The sequence below is a fragment of the Vitis vinifera genome, chromosome 7 (assembly GCF_030704535.1).
Source record: "Vitis vinifera cultivar Pinot Noir 40024 chromosome 7, ASM3070453v1".
NCBI classification, from domain to species: Eukaryota; Viridiplantae; Streptophyta; class Magnoliopsida; order Vitales; family Vitaceae; genus Vitis; species Vitis vinifera.
Window position 1 is genome coordinate 15,742,090 of NC_081811.1, and position 26,852 is coordinate 15,768,941.

A 26,852-nucleotide genomic window follows, 5' to 3' on the forward strand; every position below is an offset into this window, starting at 1 on the left:
AAAATTATAGATGACATTGTTGGCTTGTCTATTGGGAGTTTTTGAATGCATAATAAGCCCACTTGAATGCATCTTAGTACTTGAGACTCAACACATGAATCCTTCAGGCATGCATCCATCAATTCCATGGTCTTACCTTCATTCCAAAGCAGCCATGCTTGCACACAATTACAATGAATATTGTCAATCATTCTTGTTAAAGGGTATAGAAATGGATAACAATATTTCACTATTTTTCACCTAAATGTCCCAAAATATTGTGGAGGCGATCTGGATGACAAAAACCCCTGTTCTTTTTACTACTCACTATCTCCAACAAAAGCACACCAAAACTGAAGACGTTGGATTTTAGCGAGAATTTGCCATCAATTGCATACTCTGGAGACATATAACCACTGCATAGAAATATCAAATTTGAGTAGTTGGAAATGATGAAGATATGTTTTGGCATATGAATATGTATAGAGCTTACTATGTACCAATTACTAGCTTTGTTTTTGCTTCAGTTTGTTGTCCCCTAAAAACTCTTGCTATGCTATAGTCTGAAATTTTGGGGTTTATCTCATTGTCAAGTAATATATGACTAATTTTAAGATCTCTATGGATGATTCTCAATCTAGAGTCTTGGTGGAGATAAAGAAGTCCACGAGCAACTCCCATGACAATGTCAAATCGCCTTGGCCAATTCAGTAGCATGCTTCTTTCCTGATATGCACAACAGTTTCATCCATATAAATACTATTCCAAATCAAGAAATTCCATTAAGCAAAAGTGGAGACAACTTCACTTAATGAAAAGTAGCCAAAACAGACAAAGGACTAAGAGTTTCAGACCAAAAATAAAATAGTCCAAGCTTTTGTTGGGCATATACTGAAAGACGAGCATTCTTTCTTCTTCAACGCAGCATGCCAAAAACCTCACAAGATTGCAACGGTGAAGTTTGGAAATCAAAATAACTTCATTCTTGAACTCTTGAAAGCCTTGTCCTAAATTGTTTGAAAGCCTTTTTATTGCAATTTCTTGTCCTGTCGCCAGGGTACTTTACGATTTTGAAATGGAATGTTGCATAATAACATTCATTTTTTCTTAATTATCATAGAGTATAGACTGTATTACCTTGTAAACTAGTCCAAAACCACCATTCCCTATCAAATTTGCATAAGAGAAGTTATTAGTAGCACTTGAAATGGTAGCTAGATCAAACAACTGCTGCTCCAGGTCTTTCTTTTCTATTTCTGAACCTGTAATTTTGGAAGAGTGCAAGATACATAATCAGTTTAATTAGATGGTTTTAACCTTTGGAGCATTTCCTTCAATGGAAAATGAACTAAAAATATCAGACACTTTGAGCTAGAAGGTCCACTCACATGGGCGTAGTGGTTTGCTTTGGTATGCCTTTTTTTTACTAGAATTTTGGTGTCCTTGGTCTTAAATTGACTATAGAAAAAAAAAACCCAATAATGGCATGTGGGTATTGTGTTTTTTTAGTTCAGAACACCAACAATCATTATTCATTCACTTTTCAAATAGTGAAAGCCAAATAGGGTTTTGATATTCTCATGGCTAGCTTTAAACATTTCAGCCTGTCATGCTACTTCATCATCAATTTTCCTAGTTGTGATATATTCTTATCTGTAAAAATATGTTCACAAAAATGATGATGATGATACTGATATGGATAAAGAAACTTAAAAAAAAGATACATGTGAACACCTAAGCATGCAATGAGAGTGCCTGTGGTTTCTATACATTTATATGGCCACATGATGATCTATGAATCTTCGCTGCATTAGTTTTAGACATTTTTGTTATTCATTATCTGTCTGGATGTCATGTGGATGAGAATTTAATGTTTAGAGTTACAGAAGTTTACATGTAAGTTATTTTAGGTGTGTGAGTAGATATGGAGAAAAGATATAAGTATATATACATATATATCGGAAAAGACATGTAGCTGACAAGCTGACAATATGAATAATCCTGAATTCTGCCTCATTTATTTGAAGTATCCTGAATTTTTAAAAAAGTCATATATTTGAAGTGCTAGACAATAATTCTAAGTGGTTTTGCTTTTCATTTAGCATTTTATTTTTCCATTGTCAATTCCATATATATTTCTTTGTTTTACCTTGCTTTCTTTTTCTTTGTGCTAGTACTGCATTATCATACACGAAATACATTGGATTTTAGTACTCTATTCTTTCTTTCAACACCAACACCCAATATCAATCATCATACCCTCCTCTTTTTTGCTCTTCCCTCTAACTATCCACTACTACCATCAGTACTCCCTCATCATCCACCACCACCACCACCACCCCCACCACCCCCACCATCATCATCTCCACATAAAAGAATAATAAGATCATTAAGAACCACAAACCCCATCAGCCACACATTGCTACAAGAAGAGGAAGGAGAGTGTTCCATCACCCACACCACTATAAGAAGGAGGGTGTAGTTATGAGAAAATTAACCTTGGTCTTTGTTTTAGTATCAAAGAGTCTTGTGCTTCTTCTTCTTCCTCTCCTTCATCATCAAAGGCTCCATCAATTGTTTATTTTCTCTTTTCTCCAGAGGAATCAAGGGTCTCATTTCGATTATTTGCTAGATCCAAGAAAATTAAAGCATACTTAAGAAGTTTTTCAGCTATGTGGGTTTTTTCATTTTTCTCTTAAATGGTCCTAGGTTTTCCCATGCCTCAATCCCCTTGTTCTCTATCAAAAAGAGGAGGCCACCCATTTTTATTATTGCAATAGTAATCAAATACAACAATACCTTCACTCAAACTCTACATCATTCCATAGAGGTTACATAGTCCAATTGTATATTACTCACTAGTACTTAATTGAAGCATAAAATTAATTTATAAATGTGAGGGTGAGTTCATACTTGTCCAACCTTTGGCATATAAGAAATATTAAGCCTTAGTAGCAGAAATGGATTGATCTGCAAAATGACTAGATGTTAAAACCTTAAGGTTGCATTAGGTGATGGAGCTGAATCTCTATACATAAAATTTAAACAAAGATGTTCCTTTCCTCTACAGTAAAAGGCTATTTGTGACTGTATATAGGAAGTAGAAGAAATGGATTAAGCTTTATTAGGTTTGGTTAAAGGTCAAATATATGTATATACGTACATACATATATATAACTAGGAACAAGATAAAGAATTGACAGAGGGAATCATAGAACTTAGGAATGAGAAATAGAGAGAGAGAGAAAGAGAGTGAATCAAGGGAAAAAAAAAGAAGGAGTGGGGAGGTGGGAGAGAGTGTGATTTGACCTCATGATCCCTTCCTAAGAACCATTTGAGGTAACCCAACAATGTCAATTCACAAGTGAAGTCTCCACCATGGCAAATTATTTGTAGTGTCAAATATGTTAATTTATAAGTTGGATGAATCACTAACTCAACCCAATCCATTCAGGTTATAGCCCTAGTTACCATATGTTGTTTGGCACATTGCTCTTATATCAGAAAGTAAAGGAAACTAGAAGGGAAAACGAGAGACAAATACGTTATTTCTTTTCCCTGACTCATCCAAACAACCCCTTAATAAATAAAATCGTGGGGTATAGGGGAGAACCCTTTTTTCCCAAAAAATAAGTATTTCATTTTCCTATTGCACAAGCATCTGAAACAATATTTATTTATCTCTCATGTGTGGTGGTGGAATGTCTTTAGTCATCATGGGTATAGACCCTTCTATTACTTAATGACTATTGGGAAAAAACTTTAAATTTGTCATGCTTAAATAAGTACTTCTTTATGTATTTTATTAAACTAAATACTTAGTGTATATCAAAAGGAAATTATTAAAACAATTCTAATTTGGAGTTAACATTAATTAGGAAAATATATTACCAATAGAAGGGATAAGTTTTCAAAACCTCTACTTCCAGTGCATGCATGGCTCATTTTACTACCAGGTTAGTTGATATCCCCTCCCTATATATATAAAACTATAGTCAATGACATTTTTATTTTTTCAGGTTATATTATTGACAATTTTTTTATGCTTCCATAAATTAGTGTTGATTAGGAGTATAGTTGTGTTGTATTCATTCTTTGTAATTGAAACTTCCATACAAGACTTATATGAAAAGCTAAATTGACAATATTTAAAACCCTCTCAATCTTCTGTACTGGCAGACCAATGGATAATACATATAGGCACCCTACAAGACAATTATCTTAGTCGTCTCAACTTCATTTTTAAATAGATGCAACATTTACAGCGGGTTCAATTGTGATTAAGGCTCTTCGATAAGTGGTTCAGACTCGAACATCTATAGTCTATTACAATCAAAAGGTGCTTTCGGGATTTTCACAATCACCTTAGTAAAGATAGTTACTATCATTTGATAATTAGGTATGAAAAATTAGAAGGCTCTTCATCAACTGTTTTTCCTTTTGATTATCTTGCATTTAAATGTTTTTCTTCTTTGGTTAATAGTTTTAGAGTAATTGGTACAAGCTTTTACCTCGACTGCAAATGGTTTTTTCTTTGGTCTTGATCATCGCGAACATTCCATTGCTTTATTATTTCTATTTGCAGAATGAGAAATAGAAATTGTTTTTGAAGCTATCATATGCTATTTGTTATTTGTTTCTTCTTGTGTTATTGTTCAAATGAATGAAATTTGTATATTATCATCTAATATTAGGATCCCACTAAATATGTCCTTAAAGAATATTTTCCCCCTGCATTTTTTGTCCAATTGAGATGCAAAAGTGGTCTTATACCTATGCGAAGCAATTGATTTAGAGGTTGATTTATGGTGACTTAACTTTTCCATCAATGTGGATGTTTCTTACCATGCATGTGTATCATACAGGCTTGAATTGAAATTTTGTTTCATTCTTTACAGGCAAGGGGGCAGAGCATGACCTACAATTCAACATTGTGAGGCCTTTTATTAGGATTAGGCATATAATGGAATTTATTCTTGGCATGGATGGTCTGTGGTGGTGTCATTTTCTGGATTTGTGTTTAATGGGTTTGTAAATGCAGTCATTTTCTGGTGTAAATATATTGTGATTGTATGTTGTTCTTCAATATTATGGGATATGTTACATGATAAGTGTAATAGAAAAATCTATACCTTGGTCATGATTGTTCAAAGATGTCATTGAAGTCACATAGATTCACATGGTGGCCTTGGCAAAAAAAAAAAAAAAAAAAAAAACAGATTGTTAACCAATGGACATAATCGTGGCTAATCTTTACATGTAGGGGCTGCTGCTTTTTGGTTGATGACCCTTAATCATATTATTTAGTTTTGTGTGAAGTGGGTAGTAGCCAAAATAAGGGTCGGCCTATTAGATCATAAGCAGTCCTATCATTTTTCTTATTTAAAATTGGCTTTGTGTTATGTGAGGAGTCGGTAAAAGGGAGGTTGACCCATTAACACCATGGGAAGGCATTGGAACATTTACATTGTACCCTTAGAATCAATGGGTATGATAACATTATTTTGGTATAGTATATGTAGTGTCCAAACTAGGGCCACACCCTTGATTTTAGAGGCATACCTATTGGTGAAATCATTATATTGGTAGGCTATCTGCACTAGTCAACCGAAGAGCACAACCTTCATGGAAGACGCATGAATGTGGGTGAAAAACTTATTTTTGTTAAGCTATGTGCAGTAGGAAAAAGATAGGCATGACTCCCTATCAGAGGCATGCCTTCAAGATGACTAGATTTGAGGTGTGGGTTGGGCAGTAAGGCAAATGGAGGCATGCTGATAGCTTGAAAGGTTGGCCCTTAACGTTCATATGAAATAAGCGATTGAAATGATTCCTTGTTGATTTAAAATCAAAGATTTTTTTGAAAGTTTTTTTTTTAAAAAAAAAAAATATATTTATCATTTTAAATTTTTTTTATTATTTCATTTTTAATTTATTGTTTATTTTCAATCTATATTATCATTTTTTTTATATTATCTTTTTATTTTAACTACATTTTATATTTATCTCATTAATACTATTTTAAAAAAAATGACTATCACTTCATTATTAATTTCTTTTATTTATCCGTTTACTTTTATTTAATTTTAAATGTTTGTATTTTTAAATATTAAAAATATAGTTTTACTAAAAAATTGCTACAATATAGAAAAAATTAATGAAGTCTTAATATTTTATAACTTAAAATTAGTTTGATAAGATAAATTATTAACAATTTAAATTATTTAAATAAATTAATGTCAATAGAAACATTATCACCACATTTTTGTAAGAAATTTTTAGAAATCATATCTCAAATCAAATATTTTATATAAATCAATTTAATTTTTTATATTTAAAATGTAATAAAATTTGTTTTAATAAAAGTATTTTTATAATTTTAAAATAAATCTCTTAAATATATTAAATGAATTTATGCTAATTTTTTATAAAAATTTGATAAATATTATCTTTAATTGTACTTATATAAATTAAATTACACTTACAAAATAACTATACCTTGTGTACAACAACCCATCCCGAATTTTGTCATTTTATGTCCAAGAGAAAAACGATTGGAAAACTTTTGTTGCATTGATTTGATTGCACCACAGTGGACCATTAATAACTAGAGGTCAACCTATTACCAATATTTATGATGCACCTACCACATAATAACTTCACATTCACTACACGTAATCATAGTCCCAAATGGTAGGGTGGTAGAAGACTCCATTCATGTTGTGTCATCCCATCCAACTTGAGTGACTTGTAACTATGCACTTATTATGGAACATTAAATGCATGTATGAACTAGCTACATCTCTTGTACAAGCTGACCTTCATTCCAACTTCCACCATTTACTCAGTTTGGTTGACATCACATCCCCAACAACTGTCATTCATTCCCATTTACACCTCATATTCTACCACCTATACACGTTGCACATCATAACAATTAGCTTCCACCCGCCCATTCCTCCATTGTAGTTAACCTACCCATTCACTCTCAGAATTTCACTGCCATAATCGTTAACAGTTACTATCGCTACAACGCTAATAAGGTTTTCTTTCCATACTCCATTCTGTTATCGTTTTAACTTCATTCCCATTCTACATATTTTATCTTGGCTGTTTTGGCCACTCTTTTAGGAGTTGCATGAATTTATTTTTAAGCTATTTTTGGTTAGGTTGGATGCAATGATTCGATACTTTTCTTCTCTACCTTGCATCACTGAATTTTTAATTAACCTTTGACATGTAGTGCCATTACAAGCAGCAAACATCATGCCTCCTAAAAAGAAGGTTAGACATGGCTCAACGTCAACTGCACCTGAGGAAGTCCTACACGACCCTTTCATGCCTCGCCACCCACCAGATGAGAACGAATGTGATAAGCTCATAGCAAAACGCCCAATTGCCATAGAGCGTGTCATACTGATTGCTGGGTTTCAAGAACATGGTGTCGTTGAGTTACTTAACTTTTACAAGTTGAGACCATTTATACAACTAATGCAAGAATGTTATCCAACTCCTGTGCGAGCATTCTACAGCAATATCAGAAATGTTGACGAGGAGAAATATTCGTTTGACACTTCATTCAAGGGGATTGTTGTGCGAGTATCTCCATCTCTTATTGCACGTAGCTTCTCTCTGGAGACACTAAAGAAATCAATTAACTTTTCTAATCCAGAGATTGATATAAAGGCTATGTCAGACACAATAACAAAGGAATTATGCGACCATTCTTTTTAGTTGGGTACAGGCGTTGAATGCAGAGCCTTTCTGCCGAAATATAGGATTCTAAGTCTGATATTGTTTCATACCGTCTTAAATAAGAAAGGTCATTGTAATGAGCTTACACTATATGTTCTACATATTTTGTTCCACATGGCATGCCGCCGTAAAATTAATTTGCCCGCACTTATTTGCCATAACATGATTGAGATATGACATAATAATGTGAGCACACGTGCATTACCATATGGTTCAATTGTTTGTTTGCTTTTACAAAATGTAGGGTTGGATTTCAAGTCATTGTCTTAGGAGTCAATGCCGCACATGCAACCTATGCGCATGTAACGGTTGATGGACAAACAAACGGAAGTCTCTTCTTCACGTAGTTCAAGTAAAAGTTCCCAGCTTGGGGATATTTACACAATGTGCAAATCAATGAACAATCAATTGAAGATTGTGCATCAACAAGGCAATCGTTCCATTGCAGTATGGAAAGCATTGCACCCTGATGCTCTGCCGCCTATGCCATCACAAATAGATGACGAGGAAAATGGTGATGATGATGGCAGAAATGAAGAAGAAGAAGATGCACCGGCTGATGGAGAGGAGTAACCTTAGCTTCTGGTGCTCTTATAACTGAATGCATATGTGTGCGCAAAACAATTTCATGGATTCTGTAATAAGTTTTTAAATTCTCGTTTTGAGACAGCTGCTTAGCTCATTTTACTTTAACGTTTTCTAATGCTTGTCTATATGCATGCTTTCATTAATCATCACTAAACTTTATACTCTCTTGCAACAATTATCAACAATCTATGCAATATTTATGTGTAATTGTGATGCTAGTTATGATGTTGGTTTAAATTATTTTGAACTTGTGGATGAAATTTTGCCATTTTTCCCATCTTCGTAGGTAGTGTCTCTATATTTTAGGTTTTAACACATATGAAGCAATTGTCCATGCATTTTAGTACAATGTGAACGTCTAGGGCCAACCCTTTATGCTTTGGGCCCGCCTCCTTTGACCATACTAGCCAACCCACTTGTCAGATAAACTCACTATGAAGGCATGTCGCCTGCACAAAAGGCATGCCTATCTTTTTGCTACTACACAAAGAATAACTACGCTTAGGTTTTCACCTACTTACATGCATCTTATAGGAAAGTTGTGCCCTTATTTTGCCTACTGCACATGGCATATGAATATACTGCTTTGACACATAGGCATGTTTGTGAAATAAATGGTGCGCCCTTAATTTGTATATTGCATATAACATAAGATTCCAATGTTATCATACCATTGGGGATGGCTATGACATAAAGGGTATAACCCTAGTTTTCCTTCAGGCTCATTCCTACAAAAACATTGACATTGCCTAAAACTTTGTCATCCATTGGTTTATATTATCAGTATTAGTCTTAATCATGTATACATGATTAATCACCCTAGTTTTAACTTCAATTTTTACAATTTTGATAAAGATGATAGAACAAACTGAACCTTATTTAGCATACAAATTTTTTTAGTAGTACATCTATATTACATGAAGGACTTAAAATCAAATTTAATTTTTCAAAATTTTTATATTATGCACATAAAAACAATGGTGAAAAGACAACCCATGATGAAAGGAGTTATGAAATGTTGATGTTTTGCCCAAAGCATTCCCTTATCCTTTTTATGTTTCATAAGAGTTGGGAGATTCACCTCATCTCCAAGGTTTGGCATAGATGTGCTTTCTGTACGGTTCCAACGTGGTTCATAGAACATCCAAGCTCATCTAGCCTCTTCAAACGTTTTGTACAACTTATACACATTTCCTTTGTACCCAACGTCTTATTCTTGACATTCTAGTCACGAATTGTAAATAGTTTTTTTTCCAACAACAAAAACTACATAATATACATCATTGGTCATTCGTAATAACTACAAAATAAGAATAATTCATTTCAAATTAGGGTATTGGCATGAACAAAGTGGATTGACATGATTGCAACGAATCATATGTTATAATATTTACATAAAACAAACGTTCAAACATAATTTTTAAACACATTCAACCACCACCTACCCTACCAAAGTGAACTATTTTCCGGTGTGGATTTGGTCAAGCAACGCTCCAAATTTTGCCTCCAAATGTGTGGTGCTCTGTAAATGTTTCACATATATAATGAACTATTTGTTGGCTCACCCATTTTATACACCTCTATCATGCATATAATTGATTATTCATCTGGTCAAATTTACCTGTGACAACGTCGTTGGAGGTCGTATCTTCCTCTCAATCCCTTCACATCCATATGTGCGTCCACAACCTTGTCCTCGCTACTGATAAGACAATGGGATGTCATCATACACATTGGGGGAATATATTCCTTCCAAATAGGTTTTCCATGCATAGTTGTTTGGTACATTAGACCTACATAGTGTAGGTAGAGAATATATTCCTCTCCAGACACTACAAGAAATAAGATTTTTGGTGACGGTTGGGAACCGTCACCAAATCTTATATATCCGTGACCAAAACATATTGTCACGGTCTTATGAAACCGTAACCAAGCGTCACAGTACAAGGCGTAGCTAAAAGTATTGGTCACAGTTGCCTAAGTAATCGTAACCACATGATTTCTTTTTTTGTGACGACCATACAAAAACTGTGACCAAAAGTTAAGAATACCTTGCTACTTATTAAGTTGATTTAGTCACGGTCAGGTAATAAACCGTGACTAAATGTATGTCTATAGTCACGGTTAATAAAAATGACTGTGACTAAATGTAATCTTATGGTCAGGGTCAATGCCCTAACCATGATTAAATGTAATCTTATGGTCACGGTCAATGCCCTACCTGTGACTAAATGTAATCTTATGGTCACGGTCAATGCCTTAACCGTGACTAAATGTAATATTATGGTCACGGTCAATGTCCCTACCCGTGACTAAATATAATATTATGGTCACGGTCAATGACCCTAACCGTGACTAAATATAGGTATATGGTCACGATAATTAATTGATCGTGACTAATTGTTAGGTCTATTATGACAAAATGTACACTTATGGTCACGACTATTAATGATCGTGACTGAAATTAGTCATAGGATGGTCGCCCTATCCCCAAATTTTGGTGACGGTTCATTACTGATCGTGACTAAAAGTACACTTATAGTCACAATTTTTAGTGGTCATGACTAAATTTTTTTTATATTTGGAAATTGGTTTTTTATAAATTCAAATTTCCCAAACCTATTATAAACCCAAACAAACCCATTTTAGACCTGTATACGCAATTAAGCAATTAAAACAACTTCAATATATTACAATCAATTATCCCAAGCTAGTTAAAAACTTATATATCAATATAAGTCATTAAATAAAAAAAACATAATATAACAAAAAAAAAAATCAAACAAACAAATAACAAAGAGATTCAAATTTAGTTTCACATTCTAACATAATATAACAAATCAACCAACCAAACATCACATAATAGTCATAGAAAGCAAAAAAAGTTAGGAGAATCTATCATATAAATAAGTAGCATAATCTTCAAAAAGGTTAAGAAAATCTATCATATAAAGATATAGCAAAATCTTCAAATTCTATTGCTTTTGCTGAAATTGTTGCATCGTTTGCATCATCTGTTCTTGAATTTGTGCTTGCATTTGTGCTTGCATTTTTCTTTGCATTTCCATCATTTTTTCTTCAAACTCTTCTTTCATTTCTTCTCATGTCTTCCTTTGAACTTCTATCAACCTCTCTTCAAATGTTTCTTTCACATTTGAGAGTTCTTCAATTGCAGTTGTAAACTTTTGTTCTGTAGCTATTAGTATCTCTTGGGTGTTTTCAATTTCTGTTGAAAGAATAACTCCTAATCGCCTTCTACTAGTAGAACCAAAGATTGAGGTAGGAGTAGGACCAAATCCATACCCTCGAACACGACCATGCCTCTCTAGACCCATGACTTGAGTATATATCTCATCTACATATGTAGATGCTACAGATGTAGATGATACAGATGTAGATGCTCCAGATGATGCAGAAGTAGAAGATGTCCCCTTAGGTTGGGATAGTAATTGTTGAAATTGATCCTAGAATTATAAATAAAAAATAAAAAAAAATTGTTAGACTTTTAAAATAATTTAGTATGTGGCTATGATTGAAATACAAGTATATAAAATCTATTTACTTCATTACCATAATCTCCTTAGAATGATCATCAACAAGAGTCCCATTTTTTCTTGTGTGTGTTAGGGCAAACATCTCAATTCTATTGGGCTCACTTCGATCCTCTTTCTTTTGTGCCTATTCTTACAAGTAAAACAGTTGAGTTATTTATGATGAATTATTTATGTACAAACAAATCATATTAATAATAAATTTTGAACCTGTTCATATCGAATTTGAGCATAACTTTTTGATCCCGATGTATGCTTTATCACTTGCTTTGCCTTATTTGCCTTGTTTTTTTTTTTCTGAGATATCCTACATCAATTAAAAAATAGCAAGTCACCTATATAGGTAATAGAAACATAATAAAAGTTATTTACATGAAGTATTAGGTTAAATATAACTAATAAATATAATTTTATGTGAATATGAGTATCATAAGATACATTATCAAGAAAAGATCATTATCTTTACCTTGGCTTCAGGTGTACCCCAAAAGTGGATGAGCTACCTCCAATCATCATCTGATAAGTGTGGAGGTCGATGACACAATCTCTCCTCATCTGTATTATAAGGGTTATAATACTTGGCCTTCATTTTATTTCTATAGCTTCTAAACAAATTTCCACAACATTGAAGAACGTAACTCTTACATGTTTCTTCTAATTCATATTTTTCCTATATTGCATTAAAATGTCATGTATAAATAAGAGGTATCATTTTTAAACAATAACATTACAATTTAGATTGAATAGTAACTAGCATATACCAATACTAATGCCCAAATCTTTTCCTTCACGTCTTCACTAACATGATTCCAATCTTGAACTTGGATGGGTACATTGTGTTGAGATCGCACCAATGTTCCCATATAGCTTGACAATCTTTCCCATTTTCCATCATAAACAACTTGCCCTCTAGTATTGAATCGTGTAGTTTTTTTTCCCCGGGTTTCATACTAAGTAAACCTAAGTTACGCGTTGGGCCACGTGTCCTCTTTTTGCTAGAGGATGAACCTATTAAGAGAAATAATGAAATTAAAATAAACATAATTTACTTATCTTATATAAAATTAAACATTAAAAACCTATCATTCAAGAAATTAAACATATGTAAATTTATCATATGTAAAGTTAAACATAATCTTCTTAATCATACCAACAACAGAAGAATCTAAAGAATCGGAAGGATCAGAACTACTAAGAGTAGTAGTTGCAGCAGGTTGTATGTCTGAGAGTTGTTGTAGATTGTTCAACTCATCTTCTGGAGACACTATTTGTACTCTTCCTCTTCGATGTGACATTTCCTACATCATAAAGTAAATTAGAAAAAGTAATACAAAATAAGTTACATAAATAATATGAAATAAATTACCATTTGTATATCTGGTAAGTATATATTTATGTACTTACCAATATTATTAGCTACACATCATCATGAATAATTCATTATATCTTTCAACAATGTTTTCTTGTTGTGATAGTAGAACATCCGTTTGGATAGTTTCTCCTGCAATATCATTTCTATCCCAATTGATTAAATCATTCTCGACCAACTCATGCACATCACGTTGACTATGTGTTATAAGCTATTGATATGGCTCTGGATCATTAGTAGATACTTTCTGATTCATATCATAAACCCCTCGAGTTTGTATCTCTACAATAGTGTGCCAATTTTCCTCATTTGAATTTTGAACATAGAAGACTTGTTTTGCTTGAGATGCAAGCACAAATGGTTCATTTGTGCATATGGTATGTTCAAAATTCAAACACATGAACCCATATTCATCTTTTTTTATTCCCCTTCCACTATTAATTACATCTCACCAGTCATACTTGAATAAAATAACTCTATTTCCACCAAGGTAATGTAACTCAATTACATCAGTTAGCACACCATAGTAAGAAACATGACCAGGAATTGGGTTCTTATCTTTTGCACTTGCAAAGCTTGATACCTCTGCGGTCACAACAACTCCACTATTTTGAGTTTTTTTTTTTCCCTTTTCTCATTCTCTTGTGTGAAATTTGAACCTATTAATGATGTATCCTTTATAACATGTAACTGATGTACTTGGTCCACGAGACAATGATAGTATGTGTTCAAAAATTGGACCTTCATGTCGCATTTGTATAATCTATAGATTCAAATATAAGATGTTAATACATACATGTGTATTAGATAATAGAACAATTTATGTAGTGAATGAACTTACACGTTCTTCAAACCAACTAATGAAATCTCTTGTGTGAATCAAATCTACATCTCATGCACGAATACGAGGCTTAACCCTTATAGATTCCTTATGCTCTCTGATAAAAAAGAAAAAATTAATTATAATGCTCACAAAGACCAAAATTAAATTTTTTTATGAGAATTAGTATAAAGTTTTATTCAAATAAGTGTCTTACTCAATAAATGATGTCACTTCCTCACAATTAGTCAACACATATAAATATGCTTGGGACCATTCTTCTGTGCTAAGAACACGAGATGTTGACTTCCCTATTGTACGTCCCATGCATTTGAAAATGGTTAACCCTTCACCATTTGTTATGTTATTTTCAATGACATAATTTCTTTCTTCACGATCATGCTTCGTTTCAACATCATGCAAATATCTTGAACAAAAGGTTGTACATTCTTATGCTATGTACCCCTCTGCAATAGAACCTTCTGGACGACTCTTATTACGGACATAAGACTTTAATGTACGTAAATACCTGTCATTTCACGACATGATAGATTTGTTTCATGAACTATAAGAAACCTAATATACATAAGATTAATTGAATGAGAACATACCGCTCGATAGGATACATCCATCAATATTGCACTGGTCCAGCAACCTTTACCTAACTTGCAAAATGAATAGGTAAATGCACCATAACATCAAAGAATGATGGAGGAAATATTCTTTCTAATTTGCAAAGTGTGAATATTATGTCATTCTCAAGGTGTTCTAATTGATCAGTCTTTAACACTTTAGAACACAATTATTTGAAGAAACTACATAGTTCAACTATAACAGCACAAACATTCTTATGTAGAACTCCTTGAATTGCAAGTAGAAGGAGTTGTTGCATGAGAACATGACAATCATGAGACTTCAACCCAAATATCTTTCTTTCATTCACTTGTACACACCGAGAGATGTTAGAAGCATAACCATCTGGAATCTTTACTTCTTTCAAAAATTTACAGAATTCTTTTTTTTTCATTTGAAGTTAGTGAATAGCATGCAGCAGACAATATAACCCTATTCCTTCTTTGTATGGGGTGAAGTTGATCTCTGATACCCATAGCTTGCAAGTCAAGATGACTATTGAAGTTATCATTCGATTTACCATCGATACTCAACAAGGTGCCAACTATACTGTCACATATATTCTTTTCAATATGCATTACATCCAAATTGTGACACAAAATGAGGGTTTTCCAATATGGCAATTGGAAAAAAATGTTTTTTTTTTCCAATTGTGCTCAAGTTCAACATGTTATCTTTTTCTTTTTGCTGACATCTTATTTTTTGATGTCTTCCCTAAAGTAATATGTTTCATTCCATTTAATTGATGTAGAACATCTTCCCCAGACAATTATTTAGGTGCTGCTCTATGCTCTTTATTTCCATCAAAGGACTTTTTATCACGTCAAAATCTATGATCAATCGACAAAAATCGGCGATGACCCATGTAACACCATTTCCATCCGTTTTGTAATTGAAATGAAGAACAATCCTTATTACAAATAGGACAAGAAAATTTCCCTTTAGTACTCCAACCTAAAAGATTTGCATATGCAGGAAAATCATTGATGGTCTATAATATAGCTGCATGCATACAAAAATTTTGTTTTGTTGAAACATCATATGTTTAAACTCCAACGTCCCATAAGTCATTCAACTCATCTATCAATGGTTGTAAGTATATGTCAATGTCATTCCCAGGTGCAGTTGGACCAGGAAAAAGTAGTGACAACATGAAGAATGTCCGTTTCATACACATCCAAGGTGGTAAGTTACATGGAATAAGAACTACAGGCCACATGCTGTATGAAATTGACATATTCCCAAAAGGATTGAACCCATCACTTGCTAAACCGAGCCTAAAATTTCGAGGTTCTAGTGCAAATGAAGGGTGTACATTATCGAAGTTTTTCCAAGCCAAAGAGTCCACTGGATGCCTCATCATCTCACCTTGCATGCGACCATCAACATGTCATTTCATGTGAGTGTGGACCCGCATTTTTCACGTGCGTCCCCACTCGATCGGCGAGACTCGCTTTTTATTTGTAAAAAATTAATTTTATAAAAGTTGGAGTCGCCACCTATTTTATTTTTATTTTGAAGGGAAAATAAAATAAGAAAGAAAAACCCTAAAAAGTGACTCCATAGTTTTGGAAAAAGCATGTCTTTGAGAAACCCAAGTCTAGGTTCGGGAATCAGGTTACTTATTGGGAAGGTACCTTTAAAAGGTAGCACCCCTCTAAGCCCTATGAAGGTCTCTACTAACTACATTAAGGGAAGTGTGGCAATTAATGGATTAATCATAGATACCTAAGTAGACTAGGTGATTTTAAAGTGTGGCATGTCAAACACAATCAAATTGTAATAAAGGAGGGTTAGGGCGCGTACCTGAACCGCTTCTCAAGCGCTATCATGAAACATAAGAGATTAGTTTGGAAATACGACACATTATATGTATTTTATCAAAGATGATTAAACAAGCATCAAAGCAATCAATCATGCCATCAAACAGGATCATAGCTCATGATAACGTACACATTCATAGAATTTTAGAGTTTGTAGGGTGGGAAGAGCATACCTCATTAGTGAGCATCCACACGTCTTATGGGAACAAGGGCATCTCAACAATAAATATTAAGTGAATTCAAGTATTTCGTCAAGCAGAATCAAAAATCAACATATCTAGCAAACAATATTGATGAAAATATCATGAATGTCGGGCCCCCACCAAAGCCCTAATTAATTTCGCATGAGTTGATTCTATGAATTCCATTGTTTGGAATCATGAAGCTTATTCATGCTTGTTGAAAATCGAGAAAATCATGAAAATAGTTGAAAATGATGAAAATGCATGCCGGAAGGGAAAATGGCAGCGAATGGTATGTTGAAATCTGGATATTATGCCTACAAACTCCTAAGGATGGGATTTCAAAGAAAAAAAAGAGTTATTTAATGGAAAAGATTTTGAAATCCAGATTTAAGATGTATAAGATCACAAAAAAAAGAAAAAAAAAGAAACATCAGAAGGAGTATGATATGCGGCAAGGTGGCCAAGCTGGATTAATGTCTAGGCTGCTTTTGAGACTGAATCACTTGGGTTGCCTAAGGATGCTTCTGTATATTGCTGAGATGGAATTCTGCATTCTTCACAACCTAGGCAAGAACTTGGTGCACTCCGACTGATGTCTTCCAACATTTCTTCTAATTCAGGTTTGGAGAATGATATGAGGTTGTTTGAGTGTAATTAACATCTGAGTTCTGCTTCTATTGTCAACTTGCTCACAGATAATTCTCTTCAACTAAGTGCTTGTGTCTTAATTGATTTTCAGACGTTCAGTTTCCAGAATAACTCCTTATTCTTCAGGTGTATCAAATTGTCCACAATCAGTAATTAACCTTCAGTCAATAGGATTCAGCAGCCTATTTCGCGTGTGTGAAGGTAAATGGGCAGTACGCTAGAGACTTTCTGATGGATCCTGTATTTCGGGACTTTCGAGTGTGGCTGCCAAGAAGACACCTAGCTCCACCATCCTCTTGTTCCTCCTGAAGGCTTCTTCTCTGTTCTATGAGGACCATTACATGAAAGGCGCAAAGTTGGATGATCTGCTCATTACTGATATCTTTTGGAGCTGTCAAGATTTTCTTGAGTAGTTAATGGTTGAATGACAATTTGGCCTATTCCATCTTGAAGCTCTCTTGAAATAGACAAGCTGACTGAGTTATCTACACCTGAGCAGCTCCCCTCATCCAGATTTGAATTGCTATCTGGAAGCTAATTTCCATCCTCTATGAAAGGTAAAAAGGACTGAAAGTTAACTGAACCATTCCAGTGGTTCTGCAGGATTTGAAGAAGATCATCAAAAGCATAAGTATAATGGACAAAAAAAACTGATTATTTCAACTCTTTAGTAACTCCAAGCTCATGGTTTTGACCTCCTATTGCTCCGTCACCAATCATCTCATCTTCAATTTCAAATTCATTCTTTGACTGTAGATTTTACTTTCTTTACGGGCTTAGAACTCACCAGTTACAAATCAGCAATATGAAATTGGATCTAGAAGCAAACAGTCACATGAATCTGGTTTTCTCTGACTTATGGTATTGATTCTATATTATTTTTCCCCTCATCCTTCTCTTCTCTAAGTTCAGTTAGAGGCAATTTGCATTCAATAGTCTCTAAAATTGGAATTAGAAATCCTTGACTTCCATCTATCTCCTCAGAAGGCTTGAAATTGACATGCCCATCAACTGTTGGATTCTCGTCACCCAAATACATCAATTCACATCTAATAGCCACTGGAAACTGCAGAAATATCAGTATTCCTAGACGAGTCTTCCCATGCAAAACATATATCCTTCCAACTTCAGCTTCTATGCCTTTGCCGTTACGCAAACAGAACTGTTTCTTAGCTTCAGCCGGAGGAGTTGGAATTCTGGACCTTCGCGATCTGGATGGCTCAAATTCTCAGAAAATATGTCAAATGCATCCACAGCCTTCTCTGATTCAATCAGCTGATTCGTCAGATCCTAGTTTATTTTCATCGCTTCAGTCAACTTCTGCCGACTCTAGAGGTCCCAATATTCTGCTATCAGTGGCTTACTTATCAATTCCCTGCATGTATGCTTTCCTTGCTTGTCAAGTGAATGCTTGATGGTTCTTCTGCTTTTGTGGATCCCCAGAGTTTGAAAATCATTCCGCAATCTGAAATTCTACTTCATTTTTAATGTTTTTATCTTCTTCACTCAAGGAGTTCTTTGAGTCGCCTCCGATTGCAAGATTAGAAGGGGTAAAAAGATCGGACTGGTTTGGTCAGGAAGGGGAGCAGGTTTCTGAGACCAGTTCGCAGATTCCAATCTAGCAAGACAGTCAACAGAAAAAAAAAAAAACTTGGATCCGCCTGGAGAGGTTATTGTGATACTGCCACTATCAGAACTTGTATTTGTTACTGCTTTCAAAATGGCAGCCAATGCAACAGAATTAAATAATTCCTTTCTATCTCTTTCTTCATCAATGTCCACTTCTTCATCTGAATCACTTATAATTTGGCCACCAATTCTCTGTGAATGATCACGAGAACTCTCTGCACTAGAGTGAGAACCTCCACCTAATACTTGCTCCAATTCCTTCAAGAAGTGTTTGGCAGCTTCAGAACCTTCAAGAACCATACCTTTAAACTCTTCATCTGTAACTGAGCCTTCAATCTCACTTTCTTTATCATCTTCATCTGAGTAATGATCGGTTTCATCTAGTTTTATTGTTGTGTTAAAAACTGGACTGAGATCCGCAGATTCAAGTGACTCTGATTTGCCAAAGACCGCATTTTCCAGTTCAGCGCCCTATGCATTAACATGTGTAAGTCTGTTTTCTAACTGTTTTGACTCAAGTGTTAGGTTCTCTGTGGTAGATTCAGTGTCATTTTCCACCGCTTGGTCTTCATTGCCAACAGCTTTTTTCCCTCTATGCACAAATTGTACTCCATCAGCAACTACCTTTACAATACGCTCATTCTTTGTGGCTTCAGAATCAGCTTCTGGCTTGGTTTCTATTTCTTGTTTTTTCCTCATTATTACTTAGACCAGCAGTTTCGCTTTTATCTGTACAGGCATCCCCTTTAGTACCATCCTGGTTATCAACTATAACAGTATCACGGACAACAGCACCAACATTTAGTTCTTGATCTTTCTCCACACCACCACCAGTTTTCTCTTAAATTGAAAGTTCCTGAATCTGAGTCAAAATCATCATTACTGCTATATTTTCTGCTATTCTTAAAGTCATCATCAGTGTTTCCAGAGTCATACGAAAAGCTAGAAATCTTTTCATATAAAGTAATTAATGTCACTTGAAAGAGTAGAATACATTGGAAGTTCCAACTCCTTGTTTGTATTCTCACATGCCTTAGCTGGAAATTGAAACACCAATTATAAGGTTTCTTCAAGCTTCATGCTGTCAACCTCTTCAGCCTGTGGTCTAGTTTCAGTTATGGCATTTGTTTGTAGTGTCCTATTTTTCCGTATTAGCCTCAAAGATATTCACAAGCTTGTCCTCCAACTGTGCTTCCTATGAGCTTGACTCTTCTGTTTCTCTTTTCATTTCTACGTTGAATTGATCAAGGCAGTTTGGCGGGATGTCTTCAGCATTTGTGCTAGTAAGCATTTTTAGCATGGTTGACACAGCTAAGATAATCACCACCTTGCAAACTGATTTCTGAAGCACAAAGTAGCAGCTGGAATTTTCGGTATTGGCAACATGTATCCTTCTTTAAATATAAGTGATTGGGAATAACCATAAAATTTAGCTGCTCAATTACTGTACGAAAAGGTCTTAGAGATCTCTCTTCATGTGCCTTCTGTAGAAAACTAAGTATCAACAAGTAACGCGCATTACGGTTCCAAGACTCTCTATGTAACTACTTCTGTAGCTGTGGTATTGCCTCTGGTCTACTCATGCACCAGTATCTGCATGTCGGGAAAGAGAATTTCTGGTTGCTCACTGCCACTGGCAAAACAAACAACTGCTCTAGCACCAAGGATCTCAAATGCTGATTTTGAACTCTCTTTATTGGGAGAATGGGAGGGGTCTACAATACAGCACCTATTAGCATTATGAGCATCTTCCCCTTTGTGAGAGAATAGTAAAGAATAATCGAGAAGATTCCTTATCAAAACACTGTTCAAGGAACATGTGAAGAGCTTTTCTAAGGTGATGAATTCCATTTTCAGATCAAAGGCAGTGCTCTGATCCTTGTTTGACCAGTTTACCAAGTGCTACTAAACAACGCATTCTAGCGATCTCAGCATTTTCAAAATGCCCATTATTGCTGATTCCTGCCCAGATATTTTATACAGAAATATATGCATGAAACTAACAGAAGCGGCCCTAGAAGTCTGTTCTATGGTAGAAACATTTGCAGCTAGATCCATTGCCACAGACAGAGCAAAGTCATTTTCACCGAGAAGTTCAACTGTTTCTAGTACCATCGTTCTAGATTCCGGGCTTATAATCAAGTATGCACAATACTCATCATCCTTAGTAACCATCTTGGTAGAATCAGCATTATGACCACGTGTGTTTTTGTGATAAACTGTCCAAATTCTTTCGCAACCAGGAAGTTCAACCTCAGTGATCATTTCCGGACGAATTGATTGCTGCAGAATACAGAGAGTACCATTCTTTCCATGACCCGAACAACACATCAGTTCAAAATTACTTTGTTTAACAATGCCAGTTGCTTTTAGGTCAGCATTAATTCGAAGACCATAGGCGAAGTCTTTCAACGGACCAACATTGATGAGTGAATCGTTCACTGAAAATGAAAATGTCTTCTCTGACGTTTCTGTGCTATTTGGAGCCGAACCATTCAATGGCAGCTTATCACCTTTGACCATATCTTGCAAAGCATCAGAAGAGGATCTGCGCAATCGCTTTGCTGAAGGCAGATCACCTTCAATATCTCCAACCTTTTTCTCCACACTAGAAGACGGTATGGAAGTAAATTGCACAAGCAAACTATCTCCCAACTGACTGCCTAGAAAAAATAATGAACTTCCAGTAGCAGCAATTCCCGAAGTAAACACTGATGCCCTAGACTTCTAGTTATCCACCTCCACAGAAACTTGATCTTGACATCCAGAGTTAAAAATGAATCTTGGACAAGAAATTGAATTGGCAACCTGGTGTAATGCATTTTCCTTTGTTTCTGAATCTTTCATAGTGCATTTTAAAGACATTTGGCCACTTGTATCTGCATCATTATTTTCCCCTCTTCAAATTTTAAGATTAAAGCACCTGCAGAAACATTCTGAGCTATGTCTATGCTGGAAGATGCACAAGACTGCATCAAAATCAACATCATCATCAAATGAAATTGTTTTCTTTCCCTTCTTTAACTCCTTCCCCGATTTCAGAATTTCATTTAACATTTTCTTGGGTCAGGCCTCCTCAACTAAATTTGGTATCACCTTGTCATGCTCAACAATCTTGGAAGGCTTCTCCTTTTGCAAATTTGAAAGCTCTATTTCAAGTTAAGCTTTCGTTTTCTTGAGGCTTCCTAGATGATCAGCAGCTAGGGCATGCTAAAGGGTTAAATTATTGAGAGAAGTCTGAATAACAAGTTAATCATCCTCTGCATCTTCTTGTGCCCTGTTATCATTACCATCGGAGACATGACTTTCATTTCTTTCGGTATTCCTTGCTTGTTAAATAGTATATGCCACAACATCTATTTCAACTTCTAATGCCTTCACTTCACTATAGAGTTTTGCTTGGTATCACTCAGCTGCTGAAGTTGCTGCTGCCTCTGAAGTTCTTACAGCTGCTTGAACATGATGCGCTGCTGTATCAACTGAATATCATTAAACCCAGATGGCTGCCTCAGACGAGGTTGCGGCATAACTGGCTGTTGGGCCTTGATGAAATGCTCTGGAAGCTTCAGCACCATTTCTCCTAGTAAATCAACCCATTCCTTTCGAACAAAATTTTCCTTGCTCATTGCATCTGCCATATGCTTCAAAAGGAATTTATTTATCACACGCTGAATGCATGCTTCAGTCCAACAACCATCAGCTATGAATGTTACCATTACTTCAGGCGCTTCATGGTCACTCTTCACATCAAGTTTAGGTATTTGGACAAAGAGTCCAACAGAACGACCAATGACCTATATGCACTGTGCCTTAAGGTCAGTTCATTGGATGACATGTCATATACACAATGCGACAAAATAACCAGTGTCTGATTCTCCGGGATAGTATATAAAAGAACTCCATGCTAATCTTTTCATAAGCATGAACTATGGCGTCATAATCTAAGCCATCCATTTCCATAACAGGGGTCGCATTCAATTCACTTTTTAAGACTTGCCACAGAGTACCAAAGGGTCGGTTTCAACAAGAACACCAAGAAGATCACAAATAGCCGAATGCATATCCAGTCCCAAGGATTTCTCTCATTAATTGTGTTTCAATGCCAACTGTGAATTTCTATAATTCTGAACTCACGGCCCCGCATAGTTCAGACCTGTCATCGCTAAAAATGGTCAGAATGGGATCTGAAGTACCAACCATGTCCAGAACAATATCCTTCGAACCACTTTGACTTACTATTTTGCCCATTTTAACCTTCAAACGAACATGACTAGTTGATGCACTACCTTTTACCTTTGACCCCTCAGGTTTATCAGTAATGCAGTCTTCAGAGATAGCAAATTGTTCATTTTCCACCCTTGTGCACTTTTCCACCAAGATAACCGAAGAATTCTTATAGTACCCCTGATTCAAACTACCAGATTTACCTAAAAGTGGCAACTCATATTATTGTTTTTTTTGCTGAGCAAGCGAAGTCTCAAGGTACACTTTCTGCAACCCTAACAAAATCTCCATGTAAAGTGCCAATGAAATTCCTTACTAAAGAAGGGTCACTCTGGCTAGCAGCTGTACGTGTTGCATAATCTGAAGTTCCTTGCATGTAGTGGACACCATGCGATTCCATGTGTGAGTGAAGGTCAGAGCCCACCCAATTTCCAGTTCGTCTCCAACTCTGACCATCTCCACTACCACTCAAAGCTGGACCTTTGAGTAAAGACTGGCAGAAGAAAAGATTCTTTTAGGAAAGTTTATTTGCCCATCAAGATCTGTTACGGTTCTATTTTTTCTTGCTAAATCAAGATGGTTTATGGAAGTGAAGGGTTTTGCAGCTTTGGATTTGTCAGTGAGTTGCTTCTGCCCACTCTAGTTATTACCATTGATCGTATTTAACAGGAAATCAGATTGATCATCAAATTCTGCATGAAGTTGAAACTGTAAGTGACTATTTTCATCTTCACATCTATTTCTTGACATGCTTTAGCCAGATAAAGTAGCTGTGATATTAGAAAGCTCAGTCATGCTAGAAGAACGACCATTTTGGACATTCATGTCAACAATATGTTTCTTTTCAACTGGATAAACCCTGTTACTAACAGGAGGAAGCCCAGGAACAGGGAGCCACAATTTTTGGTGTTGCAAGGCTTTATGATCTCTCCAAAATATTTACAAGAACTTGCAAAGCACTGTGCTGTCCCCACATGCTGAAATCTGGACGAAGCAAAGCCATAAGGAGGAAATTCCCAATTTGATTCAACAATCTGTTATCATGTGCCAAACCCCACAAACAGCCCACATTCTACACAGCCTTTATAAAGTCTCTACCTTTCATAAAATACTCATGCCATCATTGTCTCCATAGCCCAGAACACCAAAGTAAAGAAGAGGAAGAAGCGTAGATATAGAAGCACAAAAAAAAAGAAACCGAACAAAGAAAGAAAAAAAAACGAAAACAGGGGAATGGAAGGCAATGGGTGGGAAATCTGAATAAGTCACATTTCATTATTTTCAGAAGGGCTTTGAAGAATCTGAACACATTAAGACAAGCTTAGTTAAAATCATATCAGGATTCCACAAACATTAAAATTCAAACATAAGTCTCTGTTTCAGCTATTTATAAAAAGAATCAAAGAAATCAAGAACACAATCATAATAGAGCAAATTTGAAAGAAATTTCGATTCAACAACGCAAATAAATGGCCCTCAATGTCCACTCCAATCAGCAAGAACAACTTCCCGAAAACAGCCAGAGAATCTCAAGTGAATGTAAACGGGAATACCAAAATAATAAGAAATAATAATAATAATAAAAGAAAGCGTACCTGGCAGAACCTTGGCTGCAATCTCCCTCTTCTGCTCTTGTGCACTTCTCCACCTTTTTCCCAGAATCCTCCCTTCTGCTCTTGTGCTCTCCTTTATACTCAGCGTGCTAAAAGTCTTCTTAAAAAAAAAATCTCCTTTCCTGCTATCTTCCTTCTTCTCCCTACCCCAACTCCAATACGTACTACCAGTCCCCCCTTATTCTTTTCCTTTTTCTCACCTATATATATATCACCTCTCAAGACCTAAATTTTCTTCCAAAAAGGAAAATTTTCTTATTTCCTTTTTTCTTCTCTTCTTTTTTTAAATCTTCCAATCAAAAGCAATCTTCTCAATTTCAAATTCCCCTCCAAAACCTTCCAAGGAGAGTCCCACTTTCCTTAAACTCCAATGGTAAGTTTCCTTGCAAAAGCATGAAATTTTAAAAGTTAAATAATTGCATGAATAGATAAATAAGTAAATAAATTAGAAAATGGTAAAAATAATAAATAAATAAATAAGTTAAGGAAAATAATATAAAGAGGAAGATAACCAATAAAAAGTGACTGATAATCATAAAACTAAAACTAAAAATAATAATAATAATAATAAAAATAAAATAAAATAAAATAAAATAAAAATTAACAAATTAACAAAAAATAGGCCCCACGAGCCATGTAAACACGCAAGTCATATAAGTCACGCTAAAAAAAAATCTTAATAGACCCAGTATACCTAAACAGGCCTAAGGTGAGACTAAGTGGGCCTAAGGTGGTGCCTAATGGGCCAAGTGTATCTAAAAGCTATCCTAAAAAAAAACAAGAAAAGCCTAAATCTAAATTAGGGCTGTCAAGGGTCACAATAAGGGATCAAATAATCCCTCAACCAAAGTCTCCGAAGTGACTCAAAAAAAGGTAAGTGGTATGAGTAGCTATGGGCCACCAAGGAACTATTGTGGAGCATTGAAAACGAATTTTAAAGACATGTGCTAAAGGGACAAAATTGAGGGTCTACAGTAAGAAGCTGTCTTAGATGACATATATAACCTTTGAAGCCTTGGTTTTTAGGGAAAATAATGCAAAACCTTAGCAAGAATTTTCTTTTTCTTTGTTGAATTAGTGAACTCATTTGTAGAATGCTCATCACTTGATTTCATCTAGAGACACCATAAACAACACACTCATTTGCATTTGCATGCTCTTTTGAATACAACATGTAATCTGAGGGGCATGCATTAATCTTGATATAATGAAGGCCAAGGTCACGGAGTTTTTTTTTTTGCTTCATAATAGTTGCTTGGTAATGTCTCACCCTCAGGAAATGCCTCATTCAACAATTCAAGCAACATTGTAAAGGACTTATTGCTCCATCCATTAAGACACTTCATATGAAATAATCTTATGATAAAAGACAACTTTGTGAATTTTTTACACCCTAGATATAGTTCATGCTCTGTTTCTCTTAACAAATTATAAAATTTGTTTGCATTCTTATTTGGTTTTTCAAACTCCTCATGCACATGTCGACTTCTTTCAGATTCCTCATTTGGCATTGGCATTCCAAATGCATCATTTAACATTTCTTGCATCTCATCATGCATATCAGACTCATTAATGCTAGTATTTGTAGGTTCGCAAAACTTATATTCCCCATGCATCAACCATCGCACATAATTTCTAGCTATCCCATTGTCCAACAAATGGTCATACATGATTTCTCGCTTTTGCATAAGACAATTACTGCAATGAATGCAAGGACATGGGAGCATTTCTTTTCCAGGTGCATTGCTAAAGGCAAAGTCTAAGAACTCCAAAACTCCTTTATGATATTCACTACTTACTCTTGACTTCTGCATCCAACTCTTATCTATTGGCATTTTTCTCGTACTTCCGCAAATTAAACCCTTCAATCACATAACAATGAATCTTCATATCAACTTATAATGAATGTGATATGTTTTTTATCGTCTCAAATTCCTATATTTAGTAGTGGTTCCTATCCCATTTAGAAATACATAATCCCTATGAATCAATCACTAACATGCTTAGTTTAGGGATGGCAACGGGGCGGGTTTTT

At 35.1% G+C, this 26,852-nt stretch overlaps 1 protein-coding gene and 1 long non-coding RNA gene across 5 annotated transcripts; both read right to left on the reverse strand.

The window, feature by feature from the left end:
- Positions 1-11,155: 11,155 nt before the first annotated feature.
- On the reverse strand, positions 11,156-12,163 carry LOC132252587 (uncharacterized). The gene is made up of 3 exons (XM_059737756.1): positions 12,084-12,163; positions 11,893-12,000; positions 11,156-11,786 (listed from the first exon to the last, which is right to left on the reverse strand). Exons 2-3 carry the CDS (start codon positions 11,956-11,958, stop codon positions 11,424-11,426), a joined length of 429 nt encoding a protein of 142 aa, XP_059593739.1. The 5' UTR covers positions 11,959-12,000; positions 12,084-12,163; the 3' UTR covers positions 11,156-11,423.
- Positions 12,164-12,344: 181 nt separating this feature from the next.
- On the reverse strand, positions 12,345-24,970 carry LOC104879893 (uncharacterized). 4 transcript variants are annotated; one of them, XR_009466048.1, is made up of 4 exons: positions 14,674-24,970; positions 14,280-14,591; positions 13,024-14,180; positions 12,345-12,881 (listed from the first exon to the last, which is right to left on the reverse strand). It is a non-coding gene; the product is annotated as an uncharacterized LOC104879893 (long non-coding RNA). The 4 variants fall into 4 exon arrangements; XR_009466049.1 differs by having other exon boundaries at positions 13,024-13,171; positions 14,084-14,180; positions 14,280-24,970; XR_009466050.1 differs by having other exon boundaries at positions 12,345-12,543; positions 12,635-12,881; positions 14,280-24,970.
- Positions 24,971-26,852: the final 1,882 nt, after the last annotated feature.

Bases quoted from the DNA above. Each gene is read 5' to 3' on its own strand.
- LOC132252587 (XM_059737756.1), bottom strand. From the start codon at position 11,958: ATGTTTGCCCTAACACACACAAGAAAAAATGGGACTCTTGTTGATGAT. The intron at 11,787-11,892 runs GTAATGAAGTAA...TTATAATTCTAG, and splicing joins ATCATTCTAAGGAGATTATG to GATCAATTTCAACAATTACT.